Below are 25,719 nucleotides of genomic sequence, written 5' to 3'. Positions count from 1 at the left end.
CAACACAGGAACCTTGAGCAGATTTCCCACTAGACAGATGATGAAGCTTTCCTGACCACCTTCTCCCCCTGACCTTGGCTGCCATGTGCCCCCCTGCCCCATCTTCCCTGCATTGTAGAAATGGGAAACAAGATAACAGTAGTACTTGCTTACATATCAGGCTGCTCAGGCCAAGGATTAGGATACAGTCAAGTTCTGTGATAAAAACAGGTCAGAAAGGGGAACCTTAAAGGAAACTAGGCTCTTTCCTCTGCTGATCCTCCCTCTGGAGTCTTCTTTTTCAAATTATAATGAGCCGAGAGCTGTCCTATTAGGTGTGGCTGAGGAGAGCATGCAGAGATCTGAACTTCTTTCAGTAGCAATAAGCAATTACTTCAGTAATTAGAAGAAAGGATTCTTGCATTAGCTAGGTAACATTGAGGACATAACTGAGAAAAAAACTGACACCAATGAATTAATGTTAAAAATCTTTATGTGAATATAAAAGAATCATTTCCAAAGAAATAAAACAAAAAGAAGTTTAAAAATTAGTGCAACTTTTCAAGTTCTATGCAATACAGTGTTTACATCTGTTTTCAACTGACAATGTAGACACCGATACAACAGGAAATCTTACCTCTAGCTGTGGTCCAATAAGGGGAAAGGAAAAAAGCAAGGAAGCCTTAAGAAAACTATTTTACTAGACATGATCAACTCAAACAATTATCTTCATTTTCTAATTCCCAGGCTATGGCTACTTAAATAAAACATTGGTATTGCTTATATCTTTTTACTTTCAAGTAAGTGTATATTGTAGAAAATAGAATCCCTATGTACATGTATGTTTAATGAAGAAAAAACTGTTGGGTGAAAAATCTATTTTTAGTAACTGTTTCTTAATCCACTACAATACAGTTGTTCTAAAATTCACCTTCTCAAAACTGCTGCCTGATCCACCGTGAGTAAAAGAACCTAACAGCCTTAAATTTGTATTATTGCTACAAAACACTTTTCTTCCATCATGGTTATTTCCTTAGATCTTATATAAAAGAAAATCACAAGTTAAATGATATGCCATGAAAACTTATTTTTGCTTCTTTGGATTCATTCTACCCGTTTTACCAGAAACCAACCAGAATTACTGATAGTGCTGATTAAATTCAGCAGGATTCCACAGGGTCACCACACATGAATCTGTTCCTGTGATACCTGGAGATGCACACTGCATCAAAGAGCATTGGATTTATGTTGTCCTGCTGTTACGTGGCACGTGAAACACAGCTACAACAAAGCAGTTCTAGTGGCAGCTTTTGTTTGATATTAACAATGTTAACGTTAAAATAATACTTTCATTCCTATTTATTCACCCGGATGAGGTGAAGTGAACACGACAGTATGGCTTAGATTCAAATGATTATTTCTGTGTATCACTTCCTCACTCACAGAGCGTAACCCAAGTTCAACCAGTAACAAAACAGCCACTGTTCAGCAGGTTCCCAAAATCCTAAAGAAACAATAAATAAGATTGTATTTAAGTTTTAAAAGCTTGGAAAAAAAAAAAGAAGTCAAATAAGTAAAATTTTCTTCAAATACCCAAACATTTTAAATTTCTGCATCCTCGATAGGTTTACCAGAGACTACTCCTACCGTGAAAAAGGCTTATTCCCATCTGTAATTAGGTATTTCAATTTCTCATTGCTGCTTAGAAGACACTCTTCTAATTAAATAATAAGGAGGTTCTTGATCATTTTTTGGTCCCAGGGTCTGCAGTTTTGAGAAGTACACAGAGATATTTGCTCCAAGGTTTTCACTATTCAGCACCCGATACGACTACTGACACAGCTCTACTACCGTGAGAAACACCGCATGTACCAAAGCCTATTAACTAGATGAATACTTGAATGATGTCCATCAAAGTTTTCATGCTGTAAAGAACAAAGATTAAGAGACTCATCCCACCATCAACAACAGGTTCATATTTCACCAGAACACACTGAAGTACCAGACTTTAAATGTAAGCATCCTGCTATCGCTTACTCATGTTCTACTGCTCACCACCATCTCCCACACCACTAACAGATCAAACACACAATTGTACCTTAAGAATACAAAAACCAAAACCATCACTGCTGCAGTAAAAGACTTCAAAACTCAAGAGGTAGTCAAAGAAGCAGAGAGTCCTGAAGAACACAAACTGACAGACACAACTGTTCAAGAGCAGTTTGTTGGAATGTTCTTTGCTCATATCACCCCACCTTTCAGATGAATCTGGCTTTGAAATAATGCCTTGTATAGATACAGGTTTCACAAGAAGAAATCTTTATGCAGTGCTTAGGTGTATAAGACTGTAAGCCATTGACACTATTATGAAGCAATGCTTACTAAGTATTAAAAATGAGAAGTTTCCTTTTCTCTAGCATTGCATACAGCGCCCAAGAAGGCAGAAGGGAAGGGAAAAATCAAACAAGCCATACTGAGGGGCATACAAAACGCAAGACTACTCAAAATTCACAATTCAAACCATACTCAAAGTAGAAACTTTAATTCTGCAAAGCAAAGCTGAACCCAGCTCTCTAATAAAAGATGGCCTTAGTGGTGAAGGTACCACATGCTTTCCTTGATGCCTATGGTTGAGATTTATATTACAGACAGGTGCAGCAACCTCATACGCATACAGTTAAGTGTATGTGTATTCATTTTAAGGACTGTTATTACTTTATGTTATTGAATCAGTTACAATGAATTTGTTCTAGACAGTTTGCAAAAAAGAATGGACATAAATTTCTTAAAAAATACAGTCCACAAAAAAATAGAACACTTTTTCAATAAAGGGACATGTTTGGAGAAAGGTAGTAACTTCCCCCCCCTCAAGTATCAGGTATCACTCCTGGCTTTTCTCCCTCAGTTCTTGCTGCCAAGGATTAGCAAAGCAGCTTTTTGCTCATCTGCATAGCACAGCTAGTTCAGAATAATTGCAGTGAAACTACATTTAAAACTGAAGAAAAATAGTTACAATTCCTAAGGTTATATAAATAGCTGGAAATAAAGGTTTCTTCCTACACCATCACCACCTGCACAATGGTCCCCTCATCCCCCCACATATCTTGCAAATGCAGTGCATAGATACTCCAGACTTTTAAAACATAGCCCAGACTTGAGTTAATACAATAGCTCTTTTTTTCTTTAGCAGGAAAAAAGACAGCTTATTTGGCTTTGGTGAATTCAACATCTTAAAGATAGGATTTCCCTAGTGTATATAAGCACTAACTTGATCTTTATTTAAATAGACTGCATAAATGTGTCTCTGACTTGAGATGACAAAGTCTGTCTCCTGTAACAAAGGCCAACTAATAATATAATTTTCAATTATTATTTTTTTAAATAAATGCAAATATTTTCTTGCTTCTAAAATTGCATTTTATATTATTTAAGTATTTTTAAAGCATGTTACCAATTTTTTAAACTTCATATTAGAAGAAATGTCAAATATTGCCAAGTTTCCTGAAGTGTATTTTTGCATAACATCTTTCTATTACAAAAGTCAACTCTCTATCTCAAATACACTGATTAGTTTTAAATATATAGTGCCAATTTTTATATTTACAATATATCTTCAAGGCAAATATAAATCTTAAGTTGTGCTTGTCAATACATACTGTAGTTATTAAATCTACTTCTACTGTGCTACCTTCCAGATGCCATTGATCTTGATTAATTCTGATGCTGAATTCACAGATGTCCACCACTGTAACATTATCTTTCACCAAATAGTTGAAGTGGAAGCTACAAAACATTTAAGGACACTTTAGCAAGTAAGCTTCCCTCGTGGTCCTTATAGTTCAATCGGATGTTGCTGTTGGTACTTTAACAGGAAGATTCCTTCTAGTATTGGTGACATGGCGCTGTTGAGCTAGGAAGGAACGTCCTGGGCCATCCCTGCAGGTACCACCACTGCCAAGCAGTCTAGATTCCATACCTAATTTCTGAAGTGTTAGGCTCTGCAAATAAGATAACACTTATTACACACAGCAAACAAAAAACTGGTCATCTTTCACACACATAGTGAATATGCACAAATAATTGCTTTTATTTTACTTCCAATAGAACCTTGTGGTGCCATAAAAGGTATGAACCAGTGCAAAAGAAAATAAGAGTCATTCATTACAGAGTATGTTAATTTTAGTTTATTGCAAAGTTGTTCCTTTATTAAGCACGATGTTTAACTTTGCTTTCACTGTTTGATTTCCCTTCCTGGTACTAATGAAACTCCATACACTACTTCAAATGAAAATGAGCTTTTTCTAGTCCTTTCTACAGCAATCTAAGATTTAACGCTGCAATGTTGCTGTGGTATGACTCTAGCTTAATTTCACAAATGCCATGCCAAAGAATCTTACTTCAGATCTGTAGAGTCTGAAAGTCTTCGGAATCATGGCCTCTCTTTGCCTAAAGTTATATAAGAAGTGACTATTGAGCATTAAAGAATTTGCTTTGACAAATCCAGGTGGAAGCTTATGACAGCTTATGACCATTAAGATGGTAGTCGTGACCTATGACAGATTTTAAGTCTCCTGTTCCAAAGCCAAGCAGAAAAGATGAAATATAATAATTTTACCAAATAGTTAACTATTAAAACACTTTCCCTTTATTTAACTATTGGGAACGTGATACTGGTGTTTTCTAAGTTAACTCAAGACTGGAAACTCTACCTAGGACTCATTAAACTTAGCATTCTTGCCTGCAGTCAGGATTAGGAAGCGCTTCAAACTTGGGGTCTCAGGCTCCTCTTCTTTCCTTAGTTCAATGTTTTTAGGCATGAGGCCATGCTAACCTACAAGTTGGATATTTCAGACAAGTAGCTAAATTACTGGCTTTCTGTCCTAAGCACCAGTTTATACAGAACATCAAAAACAAACAAACAAACGAGTTAATATTTCATTGCCATATTTTGCAACATGTACTTTTAGGATTGCTAAAATACTGACAAATGATCTTTTGACCCACCTTGTTATACCATGCAGTTACAATTAAATTCTCCTCATAATCACGTAACTTAGCGAGTTTGTATTCAGCCTGGAAAGAGAGATTGAAGAAGACAGTCTCAATTAAAACACAGAAATAATCTGCAAAAATTTACTGCAGCTCAGTGAGGGAATTAAGTTATGCAATAGAAAAGCTTAAGCATGCAAAGTAACCAGAAGGTGTACAGCCATAAAGAAAGTTATTTCCTTAAACAAGGCAGGGATACCTGAGACACTGACTACCTCAAGGAGTAACTAACCTTTATGCAGAAACTGCACTTCAACTTAGAAACTTATTTTCAAACAGGAAAAAAACGAAACATGTATGAAAGTGTACTGCAAAGTCTAAAAATAGCCTGGTAGTCTTTTTGCACCTTAAAGTGCAAAAGACTTGAAGACAAGAACATAACTTGGCAGAACGCTCTTGTCACATTACTGAATTTCTACTAAATAAAAGGAGCATTAAAGGGTACTGGATCACGAGTAACTTAGGTGTCTAATGTTCAAGAACACATTAACAGAAGTTATTTTAAAGTATATATAGATTTTACCTCCAATGCTTCAATTTTTTTGTCTCTCTCTGTTATCTGTTTCCTAAGCGACATAATTTCTGCTGATGCTGGATTCAGTTTGGGGTCCAAGGTTTTTATCACCTATTAAAAGGCAAAACAAATTCATTACACGCAAAGAAAGCTGATAAGCTTTGCACCTCACTTCCTCACAGGAGAAATGCAAAAACAGACTTGAGCTCAAGCTGGGCAATGAGGATGACAATCAAGTTTTTGTTTTCTTAACCCAGTATGAAATAGGATATTAAAAGTTATTGAAGAATGACTAACGCATCTCATGCTTCAAGCTGAACTATATATACTCTTACATTTTTTACTGGAATCAAGTAATCAAGGGCAGAAGATGTTTGAGAACAGGACAAATCAATATATTCAACAATACATGTATCCTCAGAAATATACCACTCACGTTTCTTGCTTTCTCAAGGTACATTTTATATCTTTCTTCCATTGCTTTCATGTCCTCATCTTTTTTTCGCAAAGCTGCTTCCAGCTCCCCAATCTTCTGAGCTATTTGTAGAAACCATGAACAATGACAATCAAAGCCAAGATAGACATGGTACTTAAACCCCATCCCCCCCCCCTCCTCGCCAAGAAACTTTTTAGCTGCTATACAGTTTCCTACCATATGGTCCCCACCTGACTCTGAACTCCCATTTTGCACAGTATCATTCAACAGCAGTAGTGCCCCAACCAGCCTCTGCATACAAAATAAGCAAGCAAACAAACAAAAAAAACCCACCAAAACCAAAAAACCCCCAAGCGATTGTTTTTTTCTTCTCTGTTGCACATTTCAAATCTACACTCAAGAAAGAAGCCTTATCCAGACCAGTATTTCATAGCCCAGAGACTATGCAAACCATTTCAGAAGAAGCAACATAGATCGACCAAGAAGAAAAAAAACAAACCCACTTACGGTTCTGACTAACATCAGGCTGTAGTTCTGCAAGAGCAGCCTCTTTCTTCTGTAATTCATCATGAACTTCACTCAATTTTTCCCTAAAAATTAAAAAATTAAGCTTAATTCTATGCATGATTTCATGCACAGTTCTAAGACACAGCAGTTGCAAGTTAATTGTAGGAAATGTTTAAGCAACAATTTTAAACTCTGGAGATTCTTTTGAGTTTAAATATGCATTTCTGCAGAGCAGTACCAGCTGTAACTGAGATTCAATGTAAAAATTATATAAGGTTAGAAGCAAGAAAGAAAGTGAACAACAAAAGAACCTCTCTAGCACCTCCTTAGCATGAGCTGCACTTGTTGAAAGGATGAATACATCTCAGAATAATTAAAAGCATTTTGAGTTGAGCAAGCTTGATTTTTCTAAGAGCTATAGGACTGGAACAATTAAATTGCCACTGGTGAAGAGATGGTTCAGTGGATACCACTGTAACAAAATTCTCAAGATCGAAGTATAAGGACTCAAATGCTAATACTTAAGACAGTGACTCACAGAAAAACACAAGACATCACTATGATGATGTGGGTAGTTTACATGCTACAAGAATCAAACTACTTGGCATAATTAAGTTACTGTGGATGCACATGTATTACTTACATATGTGCTGCTAATTTCTGCTTCAGGTTGCTAGACTACAAAGGAGAGTTAAAATTCAGTTAATTTCAGTATTTCACAATGTGCAACATTAAAAACAATCCTACAAGTGATCCTTGAAAACTTATCACACCTAAAAAAGTTAGGCCAGCTTTAGAAGCTTCATTTTTAATTTATTCCCATAACTGCATTCATACTTTTTGCACCAGATGGATACCATCTCCAGCATCTTTCTTTCTTCAAAGTTATCCTTCTCATCAGGACACCATAACCATAAAACTAGAGACTTACTGAAGTGAAGAATAAGGCAGAAAAGTTACAGCTTCTTAAATGGGGAGGAAAAAAAAAAGGAAAAAAGCATCTAGCTAGAATCCTACTTTTTTAGTATCTGTCAACACCAAATACACTGAAAAAGAAAAGGTATTCTAAACAACATTTGATGCTGCACTGAAGGGTTTTAAACAAGAACTGCTAAGACATACTTATCAAAGTCAAGAAAGCCAAGCTATCACTTACTCCTTCTGTCTTGGAACCTTGCTCCTGTAAAGTCTTTTGCAGATCTTCAATCTGCTGTTGTAACTCTCCAATACGCTCCTTGTTTAGTCTTTTAGGTAGAAGAGTCAAGAAAAGAGAGTCAATATCAAACAGACCACAGGACAGTGAGAATTTTCTTCCTTTCTGGATGATAATTTTGATGAGGGTTTTACCCAGCAGAACTTAAGCCACAAATAAATTGATTCCAAATTATTTTAGCATGACTTGAAGTTCTGCTGAAACAAACATTTGGCAGCTCTATTAAACATTTTACAATGATTGAACTGGAACCATTTTAAGGTTTATGCAAACTTAACTGCTCCTAAATTATCATGTCCTACAAAACTGCTTTCAGCATTTGTTAACTGACGGAAAAATTCAAACCATATCTCAGCATCAATATCTAAAGCTTGCAGCTTCAGATATCAAGTCTACATACACTCAACTAAGAATCAGAGCTAAGAGTATTCTACAGACAACAGTTTCTTCAGACCAAGCCAGACTCAGAACTGCCACATTTTACATCATATTTAATACTTCCACCTTGCTTGCTATCCCTTCCTGTTCGTTTCACACTTGTGAAATTAAATGGGCAACTGGCTGCCAGCAGAGGGCTGTGCTATAGATGCCTCCCACTCCAAAGAACCAGAAACCATGTCTTGCTATATTTCAGATGCTGTTTCACCCATCACCTTTTTTCAGTTTCTAGTTCATTTACTGTCCACTGCTTTTGCTCCAGCTGTTTCTGGAGCTCCATAATACGTTCATTTTCTGATCCTTCCTGTTGCAGTAGAAGCATCTTATTTTCATGCTGAAGCTGAATAAACATTTCTCTGAAAAAAAAAACCAAGTAAAACCTAATAATGAAACAGTCACCATTGATTAAGAAATAATAAGAGATAATATTCCTATTCACCTTAAGTTGAACACAAGTTCCCCTGAAGAATATATATAGGTTAATAATTCAATTCTGGATGCAAAGGTAACTTAAAGTTCTCAAACATCACAAAAGATTTCCTTGAGATGAGCAAAGTTGTAAACTATGTAACTGCAAACTCAAATTATTTGGGTCTTTATGCTTCTCTCTGCCAGATCTGCAGAGTAATCGGAGCTAGCAACTAGTCACTCTATTTTAGCTGCTGCACGTTTTTGTGTATTCCACATAAAAAACTATAATGTTTTTAAGAAAGATTGCAAATCTATTATAGTATGTGGAAAACATTACTGACAATACATGGAGGGGTCTATGTAAACATAAGGGATGCAAATCAAGAAGTGGGTGAAAAGGCCCTGAAAATACTGAGCTTTCATGGAGAAAATTAATATTATGTCCCATCCACAAAAAATCATAAAACAAACCGAACCTTTATGTCTTACCTATATTCCACCGGCAAAAGCTCAGCAGCAAGATTATCCTGACTTTTAACACGAGATGCATCTGAAATTACATGGGAAGTTCAGTTTAACAAACATACAAAAATCACTGATTATGAAAGAAAAGCCTCTGAAGATAAAGCAGTACCTGTTTGACTCAGATGATCCTGCTGCATCTGTGAATACCGGAGCTCTTCATTAGTCTCTTTCAACGTATCACACTGTACAATCAGTCTCTAAGTACACAAATTTGAGATAATAGTAATTAATACTGCAACATTTTAAGTCCAAATAACATTAATAATGGGTAGTACTAACTTTCTTCTTTTAATATTTTTCTTTTACTGAGATATGATTACACAGACTCAACACACTTATTTTCGTTAGCTGCTCAAATAAGCTCACACTTACCTCTTTTTCTTTGACTAAAGCTTCATGTTTTTCTTCAAGTCGTTTCATTTCAAATGCTAACTTATCAGCTCTTTTAGATTCTTCAGACAGCTTGTTATGAAGCTCCTGGACCTTTTTATTAAGAGATGACATTTAGCATATAAACATGCGAGGGACATTTAGAATTACATTAGAAACTTCATCCTATCCTATGATGAGAAACATAAATATTACTCTATAAAAAATAATTTCCTGACACTAAGAACATTATATACAAGCGGTGATCTCAGTAGCAGCTAAACAGTTTCTCACAGGAATACAAGGTAGCTCAGTTAATGTAAAGGAGAAAAACCTCCAAACAATGGACAACCAACCAATCATGAAGGAAGCTACAGTTAAGACTGTTAATATGCTTGTTTTTCTCCTTTTTAAAAGTGAAGAGCTCTAAGAAGTATAAGGATATAAATACAGGTTAAGTCTATGGTCTGTTACATTAATGTTGATGTTGTCATCCATAAGATGTAGGCACCATTTTTGAATATTCAAGTCCATGGCATTTTAGATTAAGCTACTTATTTTTGTTTCATTGGAAAAAATATGTATTTTTTCATTTAGGGTAAGAGTATCTGAAGGAAAAAATAACATCTTTAGCATAGGTGCAGCCCTACCTGCCTTTTGTAGGTTTCTAATTGGGCACGGGCTGCATTGGCTTTCCTTAATTCATCTTCCAGACTGACTGTATTGTGCATGTACATCATGTTAGTTTCCTGCAGAGATTTGACTTGTCTTCGGAAGTCGTTCAGATCCTGCAGCTTTTTACGATACACTTCAACAGTTGATTCCAGCTTACTTGCTTTGTCTGCAGTAGCTCTTAAAGGATAAGGAGGAATTAGAAGACAGACTGTTCTTTCAAAGATTAAATAAATCAGATTCTTCTTACATGCACATTCAAGCTATTTTCAAAGGAAAATTCAACACATTTCAGAGCAGAGTTAAATCTAGCAGCTTTGTTTTTAACTGCAAACTTGCCCTCATGTGCAAAGATGGTTTATAAAAAGTGAAATCACTACAGGGCTTACATTGGACTAAATCAGTCACATGCCAGAAGTACGAGCAGAGGTTAGTGTATCGAATATCTCTATGGAATTCTGCAGAGTGTAAATTAAATACACCACAACACCCTGTGCTACACAGTCACCTCAAAGTTCTGGTAACTGGAAAGGACAAAAACTCAGATATCTTCATTACAGGGATACTGTGAGAACAACCATTAGCAGATATGACCAAGGGTTGCCAGCTGACCATTTTTATTATCTGCTGGCCAAATTTATTATCTGCCTCATATCACTAGAAGGCAGCGCAAGAAAGTTACACGGGAAAATCTATAATTAAGGTTAGTTTCTGACGTTATTTAAGAACCACTATAGTGTAAACACCTGAAATCATTTTTCCCCCCATGTTTTATTCATACTATGGCCATTGATCCTGGCATAAGAATAAAACCAAGCATGGACTTTTTCCTGTGGCAACATGACATTCCCCAGTTTTCCCTTCTCTTTGCTGGGACATGAGTGCTGCAAGAGAGACTTGAGATAACACTGGAGGGAAAGTACACATTCACAGATACAAACATTCTTAAAAGCTTTGTGTTTAGTCATTAAATCCTACTAGTGTGGAGCAGAATTACATACCTAAGAACATCATTTTCATCTTTCAGGGCTCTGGATTCTTCAGCCAAAGAGGTTAGTTCGTTGTTTCTGTGCTGTAGTTCAATCAATTGTTTTTCTAGATCTTCACAATGGACACGATAATCATCTTTGGCAGCTTCAAGCCTACCACATCAAAAACAGGAAGTCTGTTAAGAACATATTCATCACACACTTTGCTTAAAATGTTCCACTTCGTACTAGAACTATTAAAAATAAACTTTTAAAAAGGAAATCTACTGATTTAAGAAGCCAAAAAATGGTACAGTAAGCATGAAGCATTTTAATGTATATTTTTTTAACCCACAATGGATTATATTACATATTGTAGATTTATTATATTTATTACTATTTCAGGGAATCATAAAAATGAAAATGCTTTTTTTTTGTTTTTAAAATATGGATCACAAAGTGAACGGGCCATAAAACAGTGATTACAAAATAACAACTTAGTTTTCTTCTTAAGGTTAAAGATCGTCTTTAAAATAGGTTACATTAATATAGCTGTAAAAAGCATCTATAGCAAAATAAATTAAGATGGAGAATCCTGAAAGACTACCAGGAATTCTCAGGATATATTTGACACAACAAAAAAAAAAAAGCTTTTTTGAAAGAAAAATCAAATGGTTTCATACCTGAAGTTTTCTTCCTGCAGCTGTTCTAGCTGCAACTGCGCATTAAAATACTTTTTTGCTACCACAGTATTTGGATCATCAAGAGAGTCATCTAATTGCTCCAGCCTGTCATTCAGAATCTCATTTTCTGACACCAAGCTGTTTTTTTCATCTTGAAGGGCAGCCACCTAGTACAGATAAAACAGCATCAACATTGTAAGACCCGTCCAATTGGAAAGAATTAAAGCGAGACAGCAGCATGTCACCACATTAGTTTATGAGAAAGGCTGAGTGTTTAGAAACTTTAGAATGTAAAATACACAGCATTCAGATGTTTAGTGTTTGAAAGTTGTGAAGCACTAAAGGAAAAGTATATCTAAAAAAAAGAAACTTTTGTAACTGAAACCATGGAAAAGGCGTACAATGCGATATGGAGAGAAACTGATTTTAGTAGAAAAGATACAATGGGTACCATACAAAAACCGTTAAGTACTGGTGTAAAAGTACTCTCCATCTTGCTTGTCCTTAACAATAAAAGCAGGATGGCACTGGCTAGCACACTAACACAGTACTGCCGTGCGCTCAGCAGTGAACGGCTGCGCAAGAAGCGGTTTCAAGCGCCATAAGCTGGTAAGCACACACGCAAAAGAAAAAACCTAGACTGCTTCAGATAGAGCATGCATTTCTTTGCAGCAACCAAACAAGTTCGAAACTGAGTGTTCACAGCTAAGCAAATGAGAATACAACACTGTACTGAAACAGTAAGTATATTAACAGCCATAAAATGGGGAAGGATTAAGAGGGTAGAACTTTTAATGTTTTTCTAGTGAAAACTACTGTGTTAATTTTAACATCCTGTCAAACATAAGAGCATGTAGCATGTGTTAGTTAACTGGCATTTAAACAGGGACAATATGCTTTGTGGGTTATGCTTTCCTAAATCATAAAGAAAACCTACCTTTCTTATATTCTTGGAATATATCAAGGAAGACTGAGACCTTACAAGTGAATTTATTAAGAATTAGTTTAAATGAGAAGTGTCAATCATTATTATGGCTTCAATAAATAAGTTAAAAAAGCATATCATGGTGACATTATTAGATAAAACATCAGATACATATAACCTAAACAATGCAACATTAAGAAACAGCTTGTTCATGATTGTAATTTAAAAAATTTATCAAACAGATCTAAGAAACAAAACTATTTCCTGAAGCACTTCATTAGATGCTGGTTTTCTAGGTCCAGCCCTTTTTAAGTACCAGATAACAACTTACTGTACACCTGCATGCACAAACACCTGTGAGTAAAAAGCATATCAGCCTTACTCAGTGTAATACTTCCTGTCCAAGGTTCAGCCACTCCTTAAATCACAGAATGGCCTGGGTTGAAAAGGCCCTCAATGCTCATCCAGTTCCAACCTGCTGTGTGCAGGGTCACCAACCACCAGACCAGGCTGCCCAGAGCCACATCCAGCCTGGCTTTAAATGCCTCCAGGGATGGGACATCCACAGCCTCCTTGGGCAGCCTGTTCCAGCACGTTACCACCCTCTGTGTGAAAATTTTCCTCCTAATATCTGATCTAAACCTCTCCTGTCTCAGTTTAAAACCATTCTGTCCACTCTCTTAAACAGTTGTTCCCCCTCCTGTTTAATTGCTCCCTTCAAGTACTGGAAGGTCTCAATGAGGTCTCCTTGGAGCCTTCTCTTCTCCAAGCTAAGCAAGCCCAGTCCCTCACCCTTTCTTCATCTCTAGAAGTGAGAACTTCTCAATAGTTAATACAATGCTTTCCAAAGTTTAGCAACTGTAATCTGCAATCAACTATCAGAGTAATTCTCTTGCACATTTAAAAGAAATTGTTTTCTCCTTCAGGGCTCTACTCACAAGAACTTTTATGTCTCTGCTTTCACCAATAAAGCTTACTATTACTCCAGGAAAAATAACTGAATATTTTATGTCCCTAAGGAGATCATCATATTTATCTACAGTTAGTAACCAGAACTCTCTTTCTATGCAGACTCTACTACTTTAGTCATTACAGTCTGCAAAATATTTAAAATTGGTCTCTGGAGTTCTTTATTACTGAGGCCTCCACAGCCAGTACAGTACTCTGGTTCCTACAAGAAGATGCCACACAAATGTTTGCTTTGTACAAAATCAAATACAAGATGAGCTGCTTTAGCACATAAGCTTCTTTCTATTCTCAGAATGTAGCACCACAGAACAGGAATCGGATTTAGGACTAGCACTTTTCTCATTTTCTTTAGGAAAAAAAAGTAATTAAAAATTCACGTCCTCACTGCTGTGAAGTTAACCCTCCTTTCTCAAAAGAGGCTCAGTTAACTGCTATTACCATTAAAAACAGAAGTACATCTAAATCTAATGACTGGTTAGTAAATGAATGATTGTGTGTTTTTTTTTTTAATGTAAGGTCCAAACGACTAACAGCAGCAGTAATTAAAAGCCATGATATCTTTGATTTGATGGCTGTTTGCTACTAGAGGCAAACATAAAGGTAGCAATGAAGCAACCTCTGTGCTAAGAGTTGACACAGGACCTCAGCTTATGCTTCCATCAGGAAAGTCATTGCACTCCAGTGTAGAGAATGGTTGCTTCCCCCCCAAGAAAACACAACTTAGAAACCTCATTAAAAGTTACATGAATACAAAATTCACTTTGACTTTCCTAAATTCTGCATCTTAACAACACCAATAGTACGTATTAAAAAAAATAAGCTGCTGTTTCTTACCTGTAAATCGAGCTCTTGACATCTTTGTGCCAACTCTTCTTTTTCTGCTATTGCCTCTTGAAGATCCTCCAAAGCTTTTTTAAGCTTTTAAAGAACAAAGACAGTCAAACACTTCTAGTCTCCGAAGTGTCTCAATTGCTTAAATAAATCATTTAAAGAAGGACATTAGGCACTCACACAGAGTTAGAAACCTATATATACTGTTGAATAAGGACCTCACTTCATTTAACCATAGTTTAAATGTGTACTGCTTGTATTAAGCCAAGTATTGAAACTCAAACATTTAGATTAAATACAACAACTTATGCTAAAAGCAAAACAAAAACAAACAAACAAAACCAGGGGTAACTGCACTGTCACAATTTCAAAATCTATGCCTGCTAATTGCCTCCTGTTCTTTGGATCACATATGCCTATTAACTAAGTTATGACACCCATACATGTGGATCAAGTCTAAAAGTGTCTGTCTTCCTTCCTCACCATTAACTTTATTGTCAACACAGCAGCATCTTTCTAAATTCAGGCTTACTCTGGGCAATCAAACACCCTTCATCTCAGAAGAAAATAAAGCATTTAGCCTGATACAGCTGAACACAGATGTACACTTAACTCTTCTTGCTGCATGGGTTTGAATTGGCAGGTCCTACTTCATTGAGGATTATCTAGCTTTCTCCACCTATACTTTAAAGAAACTTTATTAGCACAAGACTTTTAATCCATATTTTAGAATTGGCACTAAAAGAGACCATTACCTTACTGTGCAATACCCTATATCACGATATTGCTCTACCCTCTTTGAACCAGTATTGTTAAATCATGTCAGCTCTGACTGGAAGAGACATCAAGCAGTTTGTACAGAGAAATGACAGAAAGATCTAATTTATTGTTGTTTTGTAGCTGGAGGATTTGGCTTTTTGTTTTGCTTTTAGAATTAGAGAGGAAGAGCAGTCCTCTTCATTTAGGGGAGGTCAAGATACCAACGCAATGTTCAGTCTTGAACCACAACAACTACTAAGTATTAAGCAGCTACCTGCTGTTCCATTTCACTTGATGCATCACTTGCAGAAGGGCCCATCGCTTCCTTGCTCATGAGCTACAGAAAAAGGCCACAGGAAAAAAAAAGAGAAGGGTTAAATAGAAGGTTAATATTCTGAAAATCCACTGTCTACTGCATATCAGCTGTATTTTCTATCACGTTCTTGTTCCCTTCCAATACATAAAAACAGATTAATAATAACAATACTTGTTGCAGATGCTACACTCCAATTGAAGTGCAAACAGTAACATGTTACTGGATGAATACATTCCTTAGTCAAGCTAAAACAGCAGACCAGAAGACAGGGTATCACCCCACAAGTTTAACAGTTATCATACTTCCTTGTGTCACTGGAAGCTAACTGTCATTAAAAGCAAACAATGAGAACACTAACACAGCTTTCCCTCTGTTTCTCTGATACAAAGATGCACATTGTCAGCAAATAAAGGGCTTTACTGGTTACTCAGGATGTACAGTATTATTTCTCGACCTCCTTCAAAAAGTTCAATTAGTCAGAAAACAACAAATGAGGCGTATGGATTCATTTCTGCAAACAGGATGGATTTCAAACCTATATAGCTCATATAAATCAGAAGATTTTAAAGTCTAATACTATCTCCACTGTTATCTTGATGGGGTGCAGTTACAAGTTAATTTTTGTCCAGTGTCAGTACTGCAATTGACTACTTCCACATTTGCTGAGCTACAGTCCTGACTCGCATAAATGTGGCCATGCTCTAAGGTAGACCACTCAGATGATCCAACTAAGAACATAATAAGATGGCAGTGGGAGAGAACCATGGCAAAAACAGAGATGCAGTTGGGAGTTTGTGTAGCCAGCGAGCAGTATAGAGCAAGCAGTCAGAACAATGCAGCCCCACAGTTACAATCAGCACTGGTTACACGACTATAAATGGGCAAGAAATTTCAGATCTGGATTCCAACATAATCACCAGTTGGTGACTAGATACATTTCTTAATATTTCTAGATACATCTCAACAGATTGTATGTTTGGACATGGGACTAAAACCAAGACTCTTTGGTTGGAGCCGATTGTCTCCTAATCTTCCCAGATGGCACAGGGAAGTACTTACATTATCCCTTGGCCCTTATTTGATTAAGGGATTCACACACACACAAAAATATACATATGTATATAAAAATCAACAGATAGTTATGCAAATTTCTCAGCTGATTGCACTAGGCTAGGAATTACTTACTTCTTGAATGGCTGTCATGACAACATGTTGAACAGACTCTTCAAGGGTCATGATATTTTGTATGTGTTCTGTAAAAAATAAGGTTTGTAGTCATTTCTAACAACATTCATCTTAATGGTTTGAACTCTTGACAGCTTTTTAGAAAGATCCAGAAGAAACTGTTCACTAAAAAGCTGCTCCTAAACAGGTAGTGCTCTTCTCATACAGATTCACCACCACCATAACCCAATAAAACAATAAGGAATTATAAATTCCTAAGTGAACAAATTTACCCTATGTAAATTATAGAAAGGAGATCAGGATCATCCATAGTTCCACAGCACTTTTTCTAATACCTACCTATACAGATGGACATGCATGAGTTTGTGCAAAAAGTCAAAGCCCTTGCAACTAAGTTAGTAAATCAAGTGTAACAAAAGACAGTTACTGCTGGAATCCTCATTCCCAGTGCAACCTGACAGCTTACTTCCTATGCACTCTTTGATGCAATCATTCCAGACTACCTAGGAATCAAACCTATTCTATGAATGAATAATCCATGGCAAGGATTTCTTAGCCACCAGCTCTTGTGAGAGAAACCAACTAAAACTTTAGCCTCTACAGATAAACAATAGGTATTTCATTTAATTTGAGTGGCAGCTGAATAATATGTGTGAAGTCTTCATATATATTTTACAAAGCTGGAATAATTCCCCTATGCATTTCTCAGAGTATTCTTACCTGACCTTGAACAAAGTTTGAGTTTTATACACAAAATTCCATAGGTTTTCTGATTTTAATTAAATGCCAGTTTCAGGTTAAGCATATGAATGCAACAGAGACTTCTTGATACGCAAAAAAGATTCTACATGCCTTCCACCTTAAAACTCACCACAACCTGAGGCAATCTGCTGTTTGTTCATCAGATTAAGGCAGTGCATACCTTGTTTCCTTTCACAGTTGACTGCACAGCCTAAAATAAGCTGCATAAGCCTTCCCAGTTCAGTAGGATCTGAATTCTCAGAAATCTTATTTAAGTCTGGAATAAGTTCTTCTGAAATCTGCTGATCCAAGAACTGAAAAATAATTGAAAAGAGAAACTGGACTTTTGTTTTTGATTACCATTAAATTATGAGTCATTTAAGAAATTTCGACAATGAAGAGATCATTAATAAATTTGTTATAAAAAAAACCTTAGAAAAGGAAAAGATTTTAAATATTAAATGTGGAGATACAAACTAACAAATACTGGTTTATGTGAGAGAGTACATATTATTAGACTAGGAAATCTGAAATAACCTCAATAAAACAGATTTTCTTAACACATTTCTTACAGGGCTTCATACATAAAACAGATGTAACACAAACCATCCTTTTTTTGAGTAGGAAGAAGCAGCGCTGAACTCTTTCTCCTCAGCTTGAGTGTGTATTGGTAGGGGGTACTCAATACAGTGCTAGCCAACGTCTTTTATGAACCTCTGTACCTAATGTTTGCTTCCAATCTAATATAAAGTAGATGGCATTAAGATATACTGAAATCAGTCAGCACTTATCTATTGCCATCTAGTTATGCAGTTTAATAAGAGTTCATTAAAATCATTCTAGCAAGAATACTAGCTTTCAAAGTCTATTAACTGGGGTGTTATCATCTTTGTTATTTTTAATGACCATGTGCAGAAGAAAATAAAGCATCAGTAAGCTAAAAGATCTTATGACAGCCCTAAAATATGAGATATAATTATTTTCTTCTACCAACAATATATATTCATTCTAAATTCAGTTCCTAGGATTCTTTAAGAAGCTCTATAAAGAGCTTTTCACCAATCTAAACAAACTCCACTTCTGGGCTTGCCAGAGAACCTCAATCCTGGCAATACAGAATGGCTCGGCACTTGATATCAGAACAGGTAAGACCAGGAAGCAGTAAGATGATCAGGTAAGTTTTTCTACACCATATCCAATGCATCACTGTAATCACTGTCTGTACAAAATTCAATGTTTCCTATTAGTGTGGTTTTGTTTCTTTTGTTTTGCTTTTAAGTCACAACATAGCATCCAATTATAGCTACTGTACTCGTCCTGCACAAAGGAGAACACCATAATCTTTATCCACAGAATTTGTAATTTATCTCCCAGCTTCTAGACAAATATAAGTAAAACTAGACTAAGGCTGTTAAATGTGTTCCTGCTGTGTAGAAAAGGATTAAAGCTTCTCAGAAGGAGCAAATACAAAGGTACACCCAAAAGCCTGCAGGATTCTGTAGTTCAGCACTTCTGACATTTGCCTAGGCAGCAACAGGGAAATGGTTTCCAGATTATGTTCCAAGTCTTAACTAAATTATACATGCTTAAATATGCATGATACACGTAAACATATCCGATTTTATATGATTATACTAATTTTATCTTCATTCAGACCTCTCATTTAACCAAATAATTACTACATGTCCTACCCAAAAAGCCCACCAAACACACTCCTTAGCTGAGCTGGAAGAGGAAATAAAAGCCCTAAGTGAAGGAGAAAAACCTGTTTATTGATTAGAACAATCAGAATTCCATACCTCATGATAGTAGTCCATAATCCCTTGCAGTATTTTCTTCAGATTACTGGACTAATTGTTGTACATGAAAGATAAGGTTACAGATTTTCATTAATTATTTAACTACAGTGAAATCAATAATTTTACAATCAAATGTTTATAAAGCAGCTCTGGAAGAGGACCACAATGACAGAGGAAGAGAAATATCACAACAGAAAATCCCCATGCACCAATTCCAGAAGTCACTCAAACAATTAATAAACAGTTCAAGTATGTACAAAGTGACCTCAACAAGTCTGAGCTTAATTCTGATCTGCAGGTTTTGAATGACTAGACAGGCTCAGGAGAGACACAATATCCACACTCACAACACGTTGACTAATCACAGTTTTTAATACCTTTATCCTCCAGTTGTCAGCAACATCTTCTTTAATGCGATTCAGCCAAGATGCATCAAACCAAGCAACATCTCTGAAATGAAATTAAACGATTGAAGCATTAATGAGCACACATGTAAATAAATAAGGCACCAGATTCTCAACATTAAATCATCATGATGTTTAACTAGGGCCTTTAATGAAGCATGAACTCCAGGAGACTGCATGTTATACTCATGTCACAGGAAATTTCCATCCTCCTGGCTGAATTTAGATAGCATCTTCCTGGGCAGAAAGAATTTCTTTACATGTTTGAGCCCCCTAGGCCAGAAAACACAAGTAGGCAAAGGCCTTTGACATGCTTAGTTAATATACCTACCAAAGCAGTAATAGTTCTGTACAAAAATGTCATCATTTGGAAAGCACTACCTACTTTTGTACATTTGGACTTGTCAGGGCATTCACTACAATTAATCAAAGGCACTTATCAAGGAAAAGAATAAACATTTTCTCTACTTTCATTTTACAGTAGTTATTTTTTGTCTATTTTCTATCTCCGGTTACCCTCTACTGAACTATATTCATTTCAACAGCATAAATGAGTTGTAACTTCTACACAGTACTGATATCAAAGCACTTGATACAAGACAGATATTATCCCCACTTACTATCCACTACCTCGCTTGTGAATAAAACTGCCCAGGGCCTCAACAAGCCTAGCACCACAAACACACAGTAAGCCTGTGTTCTGGCCATTACACTACACTGCTGCTACAGACCTTACTTGTAGGAACGCTGATTATTACTTGTTCTCTGACTGACACACTAGCTTAGCAATAGTGGCATCCTGCAGGGACATCTAGCTAAGTAACAGTGACAAACAGAGCTTGTTAACACGCAGCACAGAGATGCCAGGAAGCGACCCTCAGCAAACATGAAAAGGGCAAGCCATCTTTACACAATACACTTCAAGATCTGTAACAAAAAATCCCTTGTAGACTGACAAGTAATTTCTTAATAATAAAAAATATAGTTTGTGCAGTAAATAACAATTCAGACTTCTCCTACACTACTTGAATCACGACTAAAACCAAAACTGCAGTGATAACTAGTTTCAATAAATGCCTCGTGGCAGAATCCTCTCTGCAGAGACTTCAAGTTTGAAAATTAATGGATTGATCAACTGAGCTGTTTGTCATCATGCCAGTACAATTGCAATGACTGGCTGTTGGTCAGCCCACTACCATTACTTTTAGTAGTAATGGGCCAGTGCCTTTTGAGCTTTTAGTTCCTTATTTCATAGAAGAACACAGCCCTTAGCTACAAGCATCCACAGAAACACTGCTGATAAGAAAATTGAAAAAGATCATATTTTTTGCCTTGTTACTCTTAAGTATAAATTTAATAATGCGGTACTAGAATATCTCCTCATCCCCTTCTCTATTTTATCACTTTATTATACCACCATATTTTTGTTCAATGGAGGATTTAAAGACACACTTCATTTTCTGCTACAAGCCACCTGCTCTGAATTTATAACTATGCAATAAACCTCTGGGCGGGAAAGTGACTTAAATACACAAGCCTCAAGAAATTAAATACCTGTTCTTTGAACTTATGTATCAACTTACATTTGATGAAGCACCTGAGCCATGGCAACACCACTGGTCAAGTCCTGCACATTTCTGCAAGGTGCTGCAGTATTGAACGTCTGCAACTAGAAGAGTCCAAGACATATTCTTAGTCAGTGTGCAGAAGGACACAACATTAGTTACTGTTTTCTTAAATAGAAAAAGGGAAATGTCTTTTCATTATAGGCAACCTAAGATCTTTTTTGAATGTAAATTCTAACCCAGTTCCCTCTGTATTTGTAGCTGCTGATTGACCTTAAAAGTTTGCATTACCACACTTTGTTCTTGCATATTAGTGTTTTTATCATAAATCAGCTTATAGATCACTAATTTAGGAAAGTAAGGTCACATTCATCCACACCTCAGATTATGTTGGAACACTTAATTGTCACCTCCTCTATGTATTTCTACCTAAAGATTAAGTACCAAAGCCCCCAGTTTTCGCTCTTCACCTCTATTAGAAAAGCAGATTACAGGTGAAAGCTCTTTATAGGAAGTTTACTGATCTATTCTATATGAATGACTTAATCTAATCCTTGTGTTCTAGCTACTGCTTCTACGCACAAGTATAAACACAGTCCCTTTGTGCCAGGACTACACAAACAAGATTCAGCTCCCATCCTGACCATTCAAATTGAACAGCCAAACTCAAAGAAAGAACAACTTCAACACTTCTCCACTGTTACAGAGCAGTGCAATGAGCATTTGCCTATCAGACTGTTATATGCACAGTAACCAAGTATCCCATCAGTCTGAAGTATCATCTATGATACCAGCATCACACATCCACTGGACACTCTTTTGTCAGGCTACCTACCAAACTCTGCATGCAATACTAACAGTCTCAAGTTATAAAGCCTTAAAACAGAGGTACCCAGGTCCTCAAGTCACACAACAGTCAGCAAAAAGCTTCTAAAACTTAAACCCAGAGGGGTGGGAAACAAACAAACAAACACAGTTCTTTTTTAAAACCCTGCATTAGAGTGAGCAAGAAGTCAGTAATCCCTTGTAGGTTACATAAAAGATTAAGCAGAACACAAACCGAGGTGGCAGTGATTGACAGCACTGCTTTCTAATAGCAGAGCAGCTTTCATGTCCGTGCAGGAGCAGACACAAGAGCTCACACATTAAGACTCAGCACGCCAGAATACAGGGTTTAATGGCGTAATACTTCAGTGCTGCCTTTGGACATACATCCTTGTAAACCAAATAAATCGCTAAGCAGGGGAACAGGTTCTGTCCTTTTAGTTCTATGACCAAGGTCACCCGAGTCTGCAAAAGCAGAGCAAATAGCTTTGGCAAACCTTGTGGTGCACAGCTGCTGGTACCCAGCAGAACAAAACAGCTCACTAGGATTAAGGGAAAAACAAGACCAAGAGTCTTAGTTTCTCTGCACATTTGAAAGCGTTTAAGAGCCTACAAACAATGTGACAGTAAGAGGTATTAATGATGCGTTCTCCAAACCCCACGTCGATGCAGTCATTTCCTCTGAGTGTTTTCTCTGTATTTACCAAACCAACAACATTTGGGAGCACGGGGAGGAAGCTGGTAGAAGCAGCTGCACACTCTTAGTCTGCACCAGTAGGAATTTCTTCAAACTTGATTAGTTTTTCTAAATATAGCTTCAAGGCCACACTGCTGCTCCAGCTAAAGACCATTCCGGGAGGGTGGCTTAAACAATCACCCCACTTAGTGCTGCATCAGGAGCAGGTATCTTTCTCATAGGTATACATTGTGACTATACGCAGGACTAAGCCATATACACAGGACACGAACATTACAAATGCTGCCAGTGCCATAAAGCACTGAACTAAAGAAGTAAAGAGTCCTAAAGACATTTTAAGAAGGAGATCGTAAACAAACCAGTTCAGTAGGTTTTCATACCAGCAACTGAAAAAAAGCAGCAAAGTTTTGTCAGTGACTTTTGTGCAAAAAAGACCAAGCTTTTATCATGACACAATTTTCATTAAGCCTTAGACACAACAAGATTCAATTGACCCATCTCACACTTGTCACCTGCGCCTCATTTCACATCCTTCAGCTCTGATTTTAGATGAGGTCTAATGCAAGATGAGCTATGAGTGACCTCAAGGCATGCTGTGCTTCCAGTCCCCACATATATTCCCCATTCACTTTCCTTCCCCTTTTATTAAATGAACAGATTGCAGACCCCTCCACATTGCATGATTCCCATTCAGCCCCAGCACGCACTCAGAGCTGGATATTGCGGCCATACTAACCAATTAGGCATAAAAGAAACTCGGAAAGCACAAACCAAACGAAGCTCTGGGGTTTCAGCTCCTGATGATTATTACTGTTAATTACAGAACGGTTTCATAGAATCACAGAATTGTAGGGGTTGGAAGGGACCTCTAGAAATCATCGAGTCCAACCCCCCTGCCAAAGCAGGCTCCCTACACCATGTCACACAGGTAGGCGTCCTGGTGGGTCTTAAATATCTCCAGAGGAGACTCCACCACCTCCCTGGGCAGCCTGTTCCAGTGCTCTGTCACCATCACTGTAAAGAAGTTCTTACGCACATTCATGCGGAACTTCCTATGCTGTACTTTCATCCCATTACCCCTAGTCCTATCTCCACGCACTACTGAAAAGAGACCAACCTCGCCACTATGGCTCCCACACCTCAGGTATTTATAAACCTGGATCAAGTCCCCTCTCAGCTTTCTTTTCTCAAGGCTAAACAGACCCAGTTCTTTTAGTCTCTCCTCATAGGGGAGATGTTCCAGGCCCTTCACCATCCCCAGGCCCTCCACATTCCTCCACCACTGCTTGGGCCCACATGCTATTCACCAGACGGAACGGCCTTTCCATACCGGGGTTGTCCCGGGGGTGCAGGTAGGACACTCACCCACAAGATGAGGCTGTCACACAGCAGCGGATCCGCCGCCTTCGCCTCCATGGCGTCAGCCTCCTCCGCTCCCGGCAGCTGCGTAATCACCCGATGCAAGAAGCAGGAGCGGAGCTGACGTGACAGCGCCCACCGCGCGCCCACCCCCACGCGGAGGGAGGGCGCACGTACACGTCAACGCCCGCCCCTGCCTTCAAATGTCGGGAGTGGCAGAGGGAGCCACCAATCAGCGGGCAGGGCTGCGGCTGCTCACACCAATCACAGAGGGGTATTCGTGTGGGCGGGGCTACGCCGCTTGGCGGTTATTTACCTCACGGTTTACCTCAGCGGTCGGGGTGTGTAGGCCGCTCGGTGACGGGTGACGCAGCTGATGGGCGCTATGGGCCGGGAGATGGTGGTGACGGCTCACAAACTCCTTCTGTAGCCTCGGGCCCTACGCAGGAGGTGGTTCTCCGCCGTAACATGGCGGCTGTCGCCAAACAGGCCCGGTGCCGCAGGGAGCTGCTGGCGTGGCCGAGTCGTAGGTAGATCGGCCCGCCTGCACCAGCCGCACCGCTGCTTTCAGGGCAGAAATCGCTTAAAATACAGAATCAGGTTTAAAACTCCCGTCTGAAATATCTATGAATAAAGCTCTAAGAATTCCTTCATAACCCTTCAATGAACATACCCTCAGATATCAGATATGTTTTTGGCTGTTCTTTAAGATACACACCTTACTCTTCTGTTATTGATTCTTTGTCAGATTAAAACCATAGTGGATGAATTGGGCAGTACTATATGACCTTCCCCTCTTAAAGCCATTCAGCAACACAAAAGGCTTACTTAAAACAGGCTTTTTTGTTTGTTTTCATGTTAGTTTTGCTTTTTAAACACTGAAGTCCCACAGACTTTTATGCTAGAGTTTGTACTGCTGAGGTCATTTGTTTTCTTAATCATTTGTTTTATTGTATTATTTCTGCTTTTATCTCTTTAGCTTGCCCATCAGGCTTCATCATTTAGCTACAACTCCTTCCTCCTGATATTTTACGTCATTACCTTTGCAGGAAACACCACATCAACAACACTCACCCCTTTATGCAGCATCCCACTCAGTTCCCACACACGTATCATTCTCCACACCCTCCTGTTCATCTCACATACACTCCTTCTACAGATTCAACATCTCACACAGTTTCTTTATATGGTTTCTGCAGGCAGCTCCTCTTTCCTGGGTTTACACTACATGTGCCAGTGAATTCCAGAAGCCACCAGCTGCTTTCCAGGGAACACGGAGACAAGAGCAAGCAGATGCCACAGTACCAAAGCAGGACAGATTAGCTGGGCAGGCTCTTCAGCCATGAGTGCAGGTGGTACTATTTCAAGTCCACGGTGATGTGGCAAGCATGTCATGCCTCGTGATGATGAGACAAGTATAGAAGCCAGGAAGGCAACCCACTGCTCAGGGTCAAGTACAGTCCCGTGATCAGCACAGTGATGAAATGCTTTGTTTGAGGTCAGTGGAGCTCATTCCACAGGTCACAATCCAGGAGGTCAGTGAAGTCTATAGCTATAGTAACTGAGCTGAAGGCCCAGGG

General features: G+C 37.9%; 1 protein-coding gene across 3 annotated transcripts; it reads right to left on the bottom strand.

The window, feature by feature from the left end:
• Positions 1-454: 454 nt before the first annotated feature.
• Positions 455-24,314, bottom strand: HOOK1 (hook microtubule tethering protein 1). 3 transcript variants are annotated; one of them, XM_015870639.3, is made up of 22 exons: positions 24,146-24,314; positions 21,277-21,362; positions 19,667-19,739; positions 19,290-19,340; positions 17,672-17,804; positions 16,750-16,817; positions 15,523-15,585; positions 14,493-14,576; positions 11,765-11,931; positions 11,115-11,255; positions 10,092-10,293; positions 9,445-9,555; positions 9,182-9,269; positions 9,037-9,097; positions 8,352-8,492; positions 7,642-7,729; positions 7,129-7,163; positions 6,486-6,568; positions 5,979-6,079; positions 5,552-5,653; positions 4,984-5,052; positions 455-3,977 (listed from the first exon to the last, which is right to left on the bottom strand). In XM_015870639.3, the coding sequence occupies exons 1-22, from the start codon at positions 24,194-24,196 to the stop codon at positions 3,819-3,821; spliced, it is 2,157 nt and encodes a 718-aa protein (XP_015726125.1). In that variant the 5' UTR covers positions 24,197-24,314; the 3' UTR covers positions 455-3,818. The 3 variants fall into 3 exon arrangements, with proteins under 3 accessions (XP_015726125.1, XP_015726126.1, XP_015726127.1); XM_015870641.3 differs by lacking the exon at positions 455-3,977 and adding an exon at positions 4,658-4,810; XM_015870640.3 differs by lacking the exon at positions 19,290-19,340.
• Between the last annotated feature and the right edge of the window lie 1,405 nt (positions 24,315-25,719).

This window comes from Coturnix japonica, chromosome 11 (genome assembly GCF_054131305.1).
Source record: "Coturnix japonica strain WE chromosome 11, WE-NBRP24, whole genome shotgun sequence".
NCBI lineage: Eukaryota > Metazoa > Chordata > Aves > Galliformes > Phasianidae > Coturnix > Coturnix japonica.
The sequence above is the reverse complement of the archived record's forward strand: the minus strand, read 5'-3'. Positions and strand labels throughout refer to the sequence as shown.

What these genes read in the sequence shown, in the direction of transcription:
- HOOK1 (XM_015870639.3), bottom strand. Translation starts at nt 24,196, where the DNA reads ATGGAGGCGAAGGCGGCGGATCCGCTGCTGTGTGACAGCCTCATCTTG. An exon ending in GGATCATCTGAGTCAAACAG is followed by an intron (nt 9,098 to 9,181) that starts GTACTGCTTTAT and finishes ATGTAATTTCAG; the next exon opens with ATGCATCTCGTGTTAAAAGT. An exon ending in GCCTGATGTTAGTCAGAACC is followed by an intron (nt 6,080 to 6,485) that starts GTAAGTGGGTTT and finishes TTCTACAAATAG; the next exon opens with CTCAGAAGATTGGGGAGCTG.